This window comes from Strongylocentrotus purpuratus, unplaced genomic scaffold, assembly GCF_000002235.5.
Source record: "Strongylocentrotus purpuratus isolate Spur 01 unplaced genomic scaffold, Spur_5.0 spur5_scaffold_15, whole genome shotgun sequence".
NCBI classification, from domain to species: Eukaryota; Metazoa; Echinodermata; class Echinoidea; order Camarodonta; family Strongylocentrotidae; genus Strongylocentrotus; species Strongylocentrotus purpuratus.
In genome coordinates, this window is record NW_022145600.1 from 4912305 (window position 1) to 4926884 (window position 14580).

The window sequence follows — 14580 nt, forward strand, 5'->3', positions numbered from 1 at the left end:
TAGTTTACCAAACTTAATTTAGCAGCCATATGGATAGACAGCCAGCACTGTTTCTCCTGAGCAGTTTATTTTCCATTGAAGTCTGCTTTGCAGGAACCTGTAGACCACTCTTTTGTCTCTCTGGGGTGGTCTTTATATACAGATTTTACTGTATTGTAGACGAAGATTGAAGCTTTCTTTATTTGTCTCTCATTTCCGTTCTGCCCAATAGATTATAACGGTAGCTAAGAAGTCGAGCAGCGACACTCCAAGACTCCAGATATCTTCTGGATTCAGCTGGGGTGATACCACTACCAAACCAGCCACATCAAGAAAAGCAGGGACGGCGGATGAAAGTGATGATGATGATGACGAGGAAGATGAGGAGGAAGAAGAAGATAACGAGGTAGAAATTAGGGATGGCAATTCCGGAGTTTATCAATTTTCTTTATTGTCCCAAAACGTGCCCTTAGAAGAAGATGTATAAATTACCTTTAGTTGAAACAGAAACTTTAGAAATATTTGTGAATTGCATTATAAGCGATTAAGATTTTTGAAGTTAAATGCGGCAAAATAACTGAATCGAAACTGACACAACACTGAATCTTTTTGAAACTCTATCCAAATGAATATACATGTAATAATTACTGTTTAACATTGTTTCTTTGATGCACCAAGTCGCCTTATCCTTTTTAGTTATTATTGAACTACCATATGTTAATGTACATGTTATAACCTTATTTAATTTCATATTATCTTGTATTTTACTGGAAATGTGACAATATTAGTCTCTGGACATTTGCCTTGTTCTTTTTTTTACAATAAAACCAATATGAATTGAATTGAAATGAATTGAAAATCATTGTCCCTCACAATAAGGGAAAGTTTCAAATTGCAAAACATTTTGTTTTGTTTTACTGTGTTATGGTCCATCATATGTTACAGTGTGCCTTAGCATATTGTCAGTCAGTTTTTAAGCTTGTCTACATGTACAATGTACATGTAAGTTTCTCCTCGTACAAAAAATAGATCCAAAGAGAACTTCATATTTGTTGTTTTTCTATGAATTTTTATGATCAAATCGAGTTGACGCATGAAAAGTATGATATGTAATGTGCTTATATGAGATAGCTCGTACAGACAGATACAAAGCCGTGATTGGTTCAAAGCTTGTCATGTGATGTCCTGAGAATATAACACCTTGGGAAAACATAATTTCCTTCGGCAGTCCAGAAAATGTTATATTACACACACTACCAGTCGATATCTGTATAATACCACGTATCACAAAAAACGCACAAATTGTTGTGTTATTTAGTACAGTATACATGTAGGTATCGACTCATTCTATGCATTGCATCATGTAAACAAGCTTTGTAAAAAAGAAAAGGCCATAATAGTTTTTCGTTTTATGTTGTAGCCACCAGTCAAGACGAGCAAGAAGGATTTAAAAGAGGAGGAAAAGGCCCAAGAAGATATTTTGTATAAGGTAAGTAAACTGTTAAGACAATCTGAATATGTACACAAAACTTCTGTCCTATACAAAGTACAAGGCAGTGTCCTTTACCAATATAGATTTTATTTGGTCTACATATGGAATCCTGGTGATAGCAATTTCTGGTGATTGTTAGACCAAGTACATGTAGGTACAATATCGAACATATTTGACTGTTTATAATTGACAGAGTAGAGTAAAGGTATGTGCTTGTAGATAATTAGTCAGTTGCTTTAAATTCTACTTGTATCTGAGGGGCTCTGTAATTAAGGAAGAAATGAAGAAAAAATATCTTATAGAATAGAGGAGGGGTCTTCGACATTAAACAGACACTTCTGTACTGAATCATTGATTGAGAAGTGATACATCATCTTTAATTGTACAGTCAAACCTGTCTATAGCGTCCACCCAAGGGAAACACAGAAAGTGGCCTTTGTAGACAGGTGTTCTTTGAAGACAGGTTCGATTAGTACATGATTCAATGAGAAACCATTTTCAAGGGAAACAACAAATGTGGCCTTTGTAGGCAGGTGGTCTTTGTAGACAGGTTCCTTTAGTACATGATTCAATGAGAAACCATTTTCAAGGGAAACAACAAATGTGGCCTTTGTAGTCAGGTGGTCACTAAAGCAGGTTTGACTGTACGTGTATAATGCTCTGCACTCCATCTAGACTGAGCGAGCCCTCATGGATGCCGAGAGGACCCCAGAGACACCCGAGGACTTTGATCGTCTGGTTGCCAGCTCCCCAAACAGCTCCCTCGCTTGGATCCGTTACATGGCCTTCTACCTCCATTCAGTGGACATTGAGAAGGCCCGGGCCATTGCAGAACGTGCTCTCAAAACCATCAATTTCAGGTAAGAATGGGAAAAGCTCATTTCTGATCAAATAGCAAGATTGAATAGTTACTTGTTATTGTTGAACTTGTTGATAGGCTTATATGTACATTAGCTGATTAGGAAATCTAGTAGTTGGTTCAAAGCAATCCACTTATGGAGCACTAGAAAATCAGTTCAATGTTTCCTTTTTCGTACCTAATGTAAACATTGATGATTTGAGCGGTTGTAATCTGCTTTAAAGGGGGGTGTATCATGAAGAGACTACGTGTCTTTCCCATCGCCTGACTCAAGCCCAATAGGGTATAATACAATTACGGACGACGCAACCGCAGTATTCATGTGTGTGCAACATACGCAAAACCGAAGCGTGAGGAGAACTTCAGTCTGTTTCGCCAAGGCTAGAGCGCGCTGACCGTTAGTCAAGTCCTTTAGTTTATGCGCAGTTGTCCAAAAGGAGTCGTAGATGGCATTAACCAGTATTTGCCATGCTACACCCCCTTAAATAATACTAAGCCCAAGATGACCCATGTCCTATCAATTTCAAATCATATCCAGCAGGTCTTTGGTATTCATATTTCACAGTTTATATTCTGCTGATTCAAAACATCCCAGTCTCCCGATTATTTGTCTTGGTGTTATACACATGGTGTATCCTGAATAACATTTTTCAATTAGTATACATTTTGTTAGGCTGAGAGTACTCCAGTTTTAAATTATTTTAGAATGGATAAGTCAACAGTTATTTGGTGAATTTGAATCTTATAAAAAAAGAGACTTAAGAAAATATACTGCACTGAATTTTGAAACATGCCCATTTTTTGAAAGTTCAGTTACATGCCTGTTACTGAAATAATGACCACACTAGAGTATGCCGTACCTACTCTAATTACTTATGATGTTAAACAAAATCATATTTCATTATGCAATATTGTACTTATGAGCTTACATTAATTTATTTGATAATGTGTAATCATTTGATTGTAGCACACTGTTATTCATATATTTAATTATCAGGCTCTACAGTTTATTTGACTTGGTTTAAATTATTTCTACCATTGTTATGTATCTCTTTGTATTTTTACTTTGTATTTGAAATCCAACCTTAACTCTTGGTTGCAATAAAAAAAATGATAGATATCTCTATATACGCCTTTTATGTGAAAAACTGCAATTTAGCAAACTTAACTGTCAGTATACCAATAATGCACTGTTGCGAGTGTGTTAGCGCAAGGCCAGTGCATGAAGTTTAGTCAGTGCACATAGGTGATAATGCACGCGCCCACAGGACAAGTGCGTTATGGATATCGCATGGACTAAACTGAGTGCACTGGAACTGCGCTAACACACGAGCGAAACAGTGCATTATTTATTTTATAAGATGGGTCGACAATACTTTCTTACAATATAGTCTAGATATTGAAAATTATGCAAAAATTAAATTTGGCTGAATTACGTGCAAGCGATATCGGCAGGTATAGAGCGTGTGTTATCAATTTTTGATATGAGATGTTTTGCACGATGGGAAGAACTAATACACGCCCATGTGATGTCAATTGACCAATCGGATTGCTTAATACATTCTTGAACCCATCTTCTAAAATTCTCATTGATCTCATTGATCCAGAGAGGAGCAGGAAAAACTGAATGTGTGGGTGGCGTATCTCAACTTGGAGAATCTTTATGGAACAGAAGAGGAAGTTGTTGCCGTCTTCAAGAGGGCGCTACAGCAGTGTGAGCCAATCAAAGTCTTCCAACAGCTAGTCAGTATTTACACAAGGACCTCCAAGATTGAGGTTAGTGTTACAGCGCTATTTTATTCATTAATTGCTTGAAAAGTAGAAGGCATAGAAAGGTTGCCTATCACATACTTTGATCACATTTGCTACACACATTTGCAAACTCTCAGCGGTGTGTTGGCTCAGTCAGTAGAGCGTCCGCCTCACAACTGGGAGGTCAAGGGTTCGAACCCCGGCCACATCATACCAAAAGACGGGAGTTGCTGCTACCTTGTTTGGCGTTCAACAATAAGGGATAGAGCAACGTTCATCTAGCGCTGCTCAGTGGCTGCCGAGCTCACGATCAATTCATTTCATGATCATTTCACGGGCAAAAAGATGTTCAATTTTCGGTTTAACTTAATAAAATTTATAGTGGACTTTAAAAGATTAAAAGATTATTATTAAGTCCCAACTTAAACCATGGACTAAGCACCATCTACCTTACCCTGACCTATCTCTAACTGTAAACATAACCCTACTCCTTTCCCTACATAACCCTAACCATGACGATAAAGCCCAGAGCACATTTCACTGAGAAAATGTCTAATCACCCTTGGAAAATATTAAAATCAAGTGTGGCTGTTTTGTACTTCAGAATACATTGTCTTTCTCTGAGTATTTGTATATATATGTTTTGACCCTCAGCAAGCTGACCAGCTCTATGAGACAATGGTCAAGAGGTTTAAGTTTGACCTTCAGAATACATTGTCTTTCTCTGATTGAGTATTTGTATATATATATGTTTCGACCCTCAACAAGCAGAGCAGCTCTATGAGACAACGGTCAAGAGGTTTAAGTTAGACCTTTAGAATACATTGTCTTTCTCTGATTGAGTATTGTATATATACGTTTTGACCCTCAGCAAGCTGAGCAGCTCAATTAGACAGTGGTCAAGAGGTTCAAGCTTGACCTTCAGAATACATTGTCTTTCTCTGATTGAGTATTTGTATATATACATGTATGTTTTGACCCTCAGCAAGCAGGGCAGCTCCTGGAGACAATGGTCAAGAGGTTCAAGTTTGACCTTCAGAATACATTGTCTTTCTCTGATTGAGTAGTTGTATATATATGTGTTTGACCCACAGCAAGCAGAGCAGCTCTATGAGACAACGGTCAAGAGGTTTAAGTTTAACCTTCAAAATACATTGTCTTTCTCTGATTGAGTATTTGTATATATATATATATATGTTTTGACCCTCAGCAAGCTGAGCAGCTCTATGAGACAATGGTCAAGAGGTTTAAGTTTGACCTTCAGAATACATTGTCTTTCTCTGATTGATTATTTGTATATATATATATATGTTTTGACCCTCAGCAAGCTGAGCAGCTCTATTAGACAATGGTCAAGAGGTTCAAGTTTGACCTTCAGAATACATTGTCTTTCTCTGATTGAGTATTTGTATATATATGTTTTGACCCTCAGCAATCTAAGCAGCTCTATGAGACAATGGTCAAGAGGTTCAAGTTTGACCTTCAGAATACATTGTCTTTCTCTGATTGAGTAGTTGTATATATGTGTGTTTGACCCACAGCAAGCAGAGCAGCTCTATGAGACAATGGTCAAGAGGTTTAAGTTTAACCTTCAAAATACATTGTCTTTCTCTGATTGAGTATTTGTATATATATGTTTTGACCCTCAACCAGCTAAGCAGCTCTATGAGACGATGGTCAAGAGGTTCAAGTTTGACCTTCAGAATACATTGTCTTTCTCTGATTGAGTATTTGTATATATATATGTTTGACCCACAGCAAGCAGAGCAGCTCTATGAGACAACGGTCAAGAGGTTTAAGTTTAACCTTCAAAATACATTGTCTTTCTCTGATTGAGTATTTGTATATATATATATATGTTTTGACCCTCAGCAAGCTGAGCAGCTCTATGAGACAATGGTCAAGAGGTTTAAGTTTGACCTTCAGAATACATTGTCTTTCTCTGATTGATTATTTGTATATATATATATATGTTTTGACCCTCAGCAAGCTGAGCAGCTCTATTAGACAATGGTCAAGAGGTTCAAGTTTGACCTTCAGAATACATTGTCTTTCTCTGATTATTTGTATATATATATATATATGTTTTGACCCTCAGCAAGCTGAGCAGCTCTATTAGACAATGGTCAAGAGGTTTAAGTTTGACCTTCAGAATACATTGTCCTTCTCTGATTGAGTATTTGTATATATATGTTTTGACCCTCAGCAATCTAAGCAGCTCTATGAGACAATGGTCAAGAGGTTCAAGTTTGACCTTCAGAATATATTGTCTTTCTCTGATTGAGTATTTGTATATATATGTTTTGACCCTCAGCAAGCTGAGCAGCTCTATTAGACAATGGTCAAGAGGTTCAAGTTTGACCTTCAGAATACATTGTCTTTCTCTGATTGAGTATTTGTAAATATATACGTTTTGACCCTCAGCAAGCAGAGCAGCTCTATGAGACAATGGTCAAGAGGTTCAAGTTTGACCCAGACGTGTGGATTGGTTTTGGCACATTCCTGATGAAACATGGAAAGCACGACCCAGCAAGACGCCTCATGCAGAGGAGCTTCAAGAGCCTTATTCAGAAAGACCGTAAGTTTTGACGATGATGGATTTATGTTTGAATGGAGACAATGATTATTGAGAAGATTTTTATGATGCTGATGGTGATCATGGTCATAATTTTGATGACAATGTTACATTTTTTTGTGCTGAGGGGGAGGGGGAGGGGGAGGGGGAGAGGGAGGGGGAGGAGGTGGTGGTGGTGATGATAATGCGTACATGGCAGGAATTAATTTCTTCAAATGCTTGAGCGCTGTAATAACAGCCATGATAAAGCAAGGATTATAATAATGGAGCGCCAAGAGTTGCAATGTGCTAGACATGAGCACTATACAATGCTTTGTTTCCGTTCACATTCTTTCTTATAAATATTCTTCTTTTTCTCCTTATTGTTGTCAGGAAATCCCATTTGTTTTGCACATAGTGCTTGTTATCACTAGTTTTTTCCTCCTGTCATTTTCATTTACAATTTCATAGGCAGTAGTAATTATCATGTTTGTCGATCATAGTTCTATGTAGCTTGATATCTGATGGTAATTTTTTAGGAAAAAGCGATCCACTATTTCTGAAGTTTAGCCACAATCGTTCGCCATTGCTGCTCTTTAATACTACTCTGACATGCAGTAGTCATTATCTTTTTCAAGGCTCGTGCTAAGTTAGTTTAATAGTTCATTCCCCTCGATGGATTCTTTAGATTGGATTATTTGGCAGGGAGAGATAGAGATGAATGGTCCCACGCTTAATGATGACGTTATATCATTATTCTTATTTTTTCATCGTCTACTCTCTATAATGCTCTTTAAATAAATAACAGCTTTTATTGTTAGGCATCCTGGAAAAATTTCAATTGTTGTTAAGAAATCTTTTGATTGCACCCAGTAGACCCTGCTGTTGTCAGACTTTTTTTCAATAACAAGATCGAACTCATGATCATAATCCACTGGTTGCAAGCCAATAAGTTGTTTACAGCAACGAGGTGCTATTCCATGTAGTGTTACATGCCAATCACATGGTAGATAAATGGGGTTAAGATCGTTATCCATAAAAAGGACCGCTATCCATAACGCGTGACAAAATGAATAGAGATCCTTTATGAATAGCCGTCGTCATAAATAGCAAGCAAACCCCATTCTATGCTATTGAATTCCTGAAGTTTAGTTGGGGTACACATTTAATGTTTTTGTCATAGAATATGCACAATAGCTTTTTATGGCCGGCAAACTTTACGGCATTTTAGTTTGGTTATGAATTTGACACGGAGGTCTCTGAAAGGGCAGATAATTGAAAGCTAACATGTCTATTGTTCAGATTATTTTTAGAGAGAGATAGACGTGAACGGTCTCACGCTTAACGCATACATGCCAACTGTTCAGATTAAAGAGGAACATTCCTCTTTTTGGGAGAAGATAATTATCATTTTAATGCAGGTGTTCCTCTTCCTGTACAAATTTGTCTGTAGTATTGAATAGGAGAGTTAGGATTGTTCCTCTTTTTTTTGAAAATAGCATAATTTGTACAGATTTCTGATTTTCAAATGTTGGCATGTATGTTAACGACGTTCAATTATTATTCTCATTTGTTCATCGCCTCTACAATACTCTTTGAATAAAGAACAGCTTTTATTGTTAAACGTCCTTGAAGAGGTTTCAATTGTTGTTAAGAAATTTTTGGTCGCACCCTGTAGATTATGATGATGTGTTTGATCATGTTTTCAATAACAAGATACAACACATGATAATAATCTACTGGGTGCAAGCCAATAACTATCATTGGCATGATAAAGAGAGCAAAGGGTCTTTTGCCTAAACAATCCTTAAAGTTATTTTATAACAGTCTAGTGTTGCCACGATTAGATTACTGCTCTGTTATATGGTCGAACAGATTTCTTTCCCATACAACTAAGCTGCAAAAAATTCAAAAGAGGGATGCAAGAACAATATTGAACAAGCCATATGACACACTGTCGGCTGATTTGTTCACAAGTCTTAAATGAATGACACTAGACAAACGGTTTGAGTTAAAGATAAAGTTGAGTTCTGGTCATGTGATTGCATTGTGAAAGAAAAGGAGTGGAATCGATCAGAAAAGGTTGATCATCTAGCATTATAAGTCTTGGTGTGTACAAGCACTGTACACAGAAATATGAACATGGGACTACACGAACATGTGGCATAAAAATCTGTCCCGATTTTTATGCTCTTACATGCGATATTTGGAATATTAAGGCAATCGAAGAGCCATGCTTTTCAGGGAACATTTTTTATCCGATGTTCTTCCACACTTGCATAATAACAATAATAATAATAATAATAATGTTTAATTTTTATATAGCACTTAATACAAATGTCTCTAAGCGCTTTACAAATATACTATTACCCCGGTCATTGGATTCAGTGCTTGCGCGCACACAATGTGTGCACAATCTCCACTCCCTGGGGAGCATTCCAGCTAGGCGTTACATGATGACGCTAACAAATTAGTTTTCACCTCTTTCCAGAACTCAACCTTCTTTTTAAGTTGGGTTATGATAATATATAAATGCGTTCATAACTTAGCACCTTCCTACCTTTAGGTGTAGGCTTAATCAATCCTAATGATGTACATGAGTATCATACAAGGCAAATAGACAGTGGAGGTTTATGTTTGCCCAGTAGAAATATGGCTGTGGGTGACCATTTCAATATTATTTTACAGTAATGAAGAAAACAAGCAGAAGTATGTTTATTTTTTATTTGATGGGGAAATAACAGTTTAGATTGAAATATAATATTTGTTTGAACAGACGTTAGTGTGATCGTGAAGTTTGCCCAGCTGGAGTACCGCCATGCCGAGTCTGAGAGGGGCAAGACCATGTTTGAAAACATCCTCAGTAACTACCCCAAAAGAACCGACATCTGGTCCATCTATCTGGATCTGACCATCAAACAGGGCGACACAGGAACATCCAGGTATAAACAAGAATGCACAATATTATATGATGTATTTCTTCTTCCTTTTTTTTTGGGGGGGGGGGGGTGGGGGGGAGGGGGGGGGGGGGGGGACGACGACGTTTCTACCCTCCCCCAGAATTTGATTTGAATTTGAATTTATTTCCATATTTCACAAATAAATTTGAACAAGGAATCATACAAACAAACAATACCGGTACATTAAAAAACAAACCACAATCAAATGAATCAATTGAAGACTTAAAGTACAATAAAATATTACATAATCAACAATTTGTTTGTAATTAACATAACATGAAATTTGCAGCTGAGTAAATCTGTTATCAATGTTCTGACCTTGGAGCGGAGTTGGCCTGAAGAATTTGAATAGAGATAAGATATTACAGGACAACCAGGGGCCGTTTCACAAAGCCTTTTTTCAATGGCAAATGACAAAAATCAGTGACAAATCTGCTGATAACCAATCAGAAGCAAGGATTTCAGTAGCTTATAAAAAAAGCTGTCATTTGTCACTGATGACAAGTTTTGTGAAACGCCCCCCTTGTGTAAATACCCAATGATTTGGGAAGGGATGATCAGTTGCCTTTGTAGGTAGATGACAGATGTGTGGTCACTTCAGCGTAAAAGTACATATGCAAATTATCTACATGAAAAGTGTGGTCCTATTCAAAATATCTTGAAATTTTCCATAATTGGCTATTGCAAGGTCTGAAAAGTTTGGTCTTGGCATTTTTCACACAATGGGTGTATGATATACAGTAGGCTTATGTTTGCACCATGTGAGAGAGAGAGAGGAGTCAACCTGTTCGAAATGTTGAGCCACTCCTACTACCCATCCTCTCCAACAGGAGTTCTCCTTAGAACTATAAGCTCAAGAAAGATTACCAACAGTCTTTTTCAAGACTTCCAACAGTCCTTTTCAGGACTACTCACACACTCTAGAAAGAAAGATTACGACAGTCCTTTTTAGGACTCCCCAATCCTCCTCCCTCTCTCTCACATGGTGCAACCGTGTTAAAGCCTACTGTATATCTACATCACCATGCAAGCTGATACTTATAAGCTGCATCTAATGGGTGTATCCTACTAGGTTCTTTGTTTTAAAGTAAGTAGTTCTGTAGAGATCATTTCTTTGTGATAATTTACTTCCCTACATGTAGGTAACCTTTTAAAGTAAACTTAAATATATTTACTTTGTTGTTGTTGACCTGAATGAAGATTTTTTTTCTTTTTTTTCAGACATCTCTTTGAGAGGGTCATAAATCTGAAGCTGTCAGCCAAGAAAGTGAAATTCTTCTTCAAACGCTTCCTTGACTTTGAGAAGAAATACGGAGACGAGTCCACCATCAACTCGGTGAAGCAGAAAGCTGTAGATTATGTGGAGTCAAAGACTGTTGTTGCAGAGGACTCATAGTTCCTGTTTAAAGAGAAGGTTGAGTTCTGGGAAGAGGTTAATAATAATTTGTGAGCATTATCATTGCTTTTATGCAAGTGTTGAAGAGCATCAGATAAAACATCTTCCCTAAAAAGCCTGGCTCTTCAAATGCCTTAATATTCTGAATATGACATGTAACAGCACAAAAATCAGGACAGATTTTTATGCCACATTTTCGTGTAGTCCCATATACATATTTATGTGTACAGTGCTTGTAACTTTACCAAGACTGGGCCAAATTTATTATTTTGATGATTCCAGAACCATGCAGTATACACCAATACTTATATGCTAGATTATCAACCTTTTCTGATCGAGTCCACAATGTTTCTTTCACAATGCAATCGCGTGACCTGAACTCAACTTTATCTTTAAGCTCCATGAAGGAACCAGTTGTCTAACAAGCTTCTCCTATCATTCTGAAGAGAGCTGTCTGTGATGTCCAGCTCATGATACTTTTAATATTCCTTTTATTCTGCCTTCTGCCAGAAAACATGGTTCATCACTATTTATCTGGTATTTTGATGTTATGTACAATGGCCCAGACATGTCGAGCAATACATGTATGTGTAGTGCTTTGAAACTGCAAGACAAGACACTATATCAAATATTTTTTTGGATTAGATTGGATTTGAATAATTTCAAACTATAGTAATGAGTCACCTTGCAGTAGATTTTGATATGTTTTTCTCTTCTTCTCAAATGCTCATTTTCTAATTTTATGAAGGGCCATGGTGAGGACATAAACGCACAATTATGTTCAGTTTTTGAATGAAGGTTGGAAATTCAAATGTACATGTATGTGAGCCTGAGATAGGGTGAGTTTGAGAAAGTCCATGGACAAAATGATTACTATTTCTGTTTTCAAATGGCTCAATATTTCAATTATATTAGCATTGCTGGAATTATTGAAAAAATGCTTGTCTTTTATGACAATGTACTAGAATATGCACCATTGGTTTTGTCATGCACAACAAAGTAGCTTAAATTCCTTTGGGGTTTTCTTTTCATCTTTTATGATTACACAAAAATATATACTTCTTAGTTAGATTTAGTGTTTGAAAATGTTCTTAGGGAAATGAATATAATGTTTATTTAAGTTTGGGGCTTTTTGTGTATGTGACTTTTCAATTATTATAAAACAAACTATCATAAACTGTTTTTTTCTTTTTAAAAACGATTTGAATTCCATTTTGGAATTGTGTACCTACAATTTCATCTTTGTCATTTAGTGATTGTAAAAATTGAAAGACAGAATTTAATAAGAGTAAGAATAAAAGCACATGTGATAACTCATGTCAATGATCAAAATATTTTATTTCAATTTCCAGTCATAAATTAGATTGCATAGATACATGTAACTTTGATTTTAAACAATGCATTGAGATTTCATAGGTTCTGATGCTTCAATTAATTAACTCACTAGGTGGTAGGTTGATTAAAAGATACATACATGTACCATTCTTGCTTAACAAATATTGATTATTAGCCAAAGATGATGCAACTTTTTCAAATTTAATATTCATTGTAAGCCTTAATATTATGTTATGAAATTATTCATAAAGAAGAAAAATGCCTGGCTTTGTGTAGAATAGCTTGTTTTTAACAATCTTTGGCACTTGTAAAGTTTTCGACAATGACATGGTGTGATCCAAATGAAGAAGACATTTAGTACATCATACTTACTTATTTTTGAAGGCTCTGTTGATAAATGATTTGACCATTAAATTTTGCTACCATTACATGAATCTGTTCTTAGTTCTTCTTTTTATGATCAATGTCATTATTTTCAGCTGAGATAATTTTTTGCGTTATGATAAAAATAAAATCATGAATAAAATTCATACTATACAGTGTGAGTTAAAAAAAAGTTTACACCTAGAAAATTGCTGATTATTTTAGAAATCATCTATGAACAGTAAATGATTATACATCTTATGAAATAGTGTTTTATACCAAATCATTTGGTATCATTTTTGTGTGGTATGTGTTCACGCTTGGATGAACACGAGGCATTGTCTGCGAGAGTGCAAAAATTGATTTGCGCCAAAGTTGCTTATGTGATGTTTGAATAAAACAATTGGGATTTGGGAATTAATTCGGTCTTTGCAGATCCAAATAACATCCTTAACAAAATTAATCATGCCACACATATCAAATATCGAATATCAGATATCAACGTACATTTGTGCGTGTGTGTGTGTGTGTGAATTTGCTTCTGCAAAAAGCATATCCAATGCATTTCATTTGATACATTCAATTCATTCTCTCACTCCGCTAATCCCAATATACACGTTGGCATCACTTTGGCGTAAGTCAATTTTTGCACTCTAGCAAACAATGCCTCATGTTCATCCAAGCGTGAACACATACCACACAAAAATGATACCAAATGATTTGGGATAAAACACTCTTTCATAAGATGTATAATGATTACCTGTTCATAGATGATATTTTTAATAATTAGCAATTTTCTAGGTGTAAACTTTTTTTTGACTCACACGGTATAACACATGATTGCAGAGACCTTATAAAAGAATCAACATATACATTGATTTGCAAGGGTTTGTCGAAGTCTTACCTGCTAAATACACTTAGATCGAAATACCACAAACTACTTTCTCTTTATTCTTCTTTCATTCTATACACCTCAAACTAAATATACACATAACAAGAATCTCAAGCATTCATGGATATAAATATCTTCAAACTTATTTCTTACTTCTCCCATCCTCACCAAATGCTCTCCACTGCCTCCTCCCTCTCTCTCTCCCTCTCTACCTACCTAGATTTATAAGGTATTAAGTTGCGTAGCATATGGGACAAGATAATTTTGAATATTAATAACACTGAGTGGGGGACGGGGCGGGCTGAAAGCATAATAATTTTCAAAAGGAAATAGTGGTAGTCAAATGGAAGATCACTACATCGATAGATTTAGATAAAAATGGAACTCAATTTCAATAGCCTTGTGCGTCACTTATTGAAATTTAAGAATACGAATTGTAAAGTGTACAGCTAGTGAAATTTCCCCTATTACCTACTCCGAACATGATATCTAAAAGCAAAACATTAGGGTATTGAAATGGACATCGAGTCGATTTCTTGAAAGCCGTTGCGATCTTGTTTTTAAAGTGACTCGGTAACACTGTTGAAAGTTGATGAAAAACTTGCATAATTTGTGTATGAAATGTTACTTATATATTCCGTCTACTGTACTAACCCTCTAACATGCAAAAAATCGTGAAAAAAATTCTCAGACCACAAAGATATCTATGGTTTTCTGTGAAGATGTCACTTTGCAACACTCTCTAACAGTGATTAACAGTAAATTCTCCCAACTATTTTGGAATTTTTCCAACCGTTTTTCCATTAAAAAAAAACATAAGACGTGCTTTTAAAAACTGTCAACACTTTAATGTCTGGAATGGTAAATAGAGCCAATTCATCGCTTTGTGACGATTTACATTCACCCAAAATGTAATTAAATTGTAATAAAACAGTTGGAAGAATTAAGGAATCGATCAGACAAGTTTTTCCCAATTTATGTCATAAATAATGGTCCGT

General features: G+C 36.0%; 1 protein-coding gene across 1 annotated transcript in view; it reads left to right on the forward strand.

Moving 5' to 3' along the window:
* Positions 1-11030, forward strand: part of LOC584784 (protein RRP5 homolog) — a 32301-nt gene extending 21271 nt beyond the window's left edge. Inside the window, exons 20-26 of the mRNA XM_030986421.1 lie at positions 212-385; positions 1400-1468; positions 2147-2331; positions 3938-4106; positions 6507-6660; positions 9413-9578; positions 10818-11030. Of these exons, the coding sequence (XP_030842281.1) occupies positions 212-385; positions 1400-1468; positions 2147-2331; positions 3938-4106; positions 6507-6660; positions 9413-9578; positions 10818-10992 (1092 nt within the window). The 3' untranslated portion in view covers positions 10993-11030. The remainder of the gene's footprint in view (positions 1-211; positions 386-1399; positions 1469-2146; positions 2332-3937; positions 4107-6506; positions 6661-9412; positions 9579-10817) is intronic.
* Positions 11031-14580: the final 3550 nt, after the last annotated feature.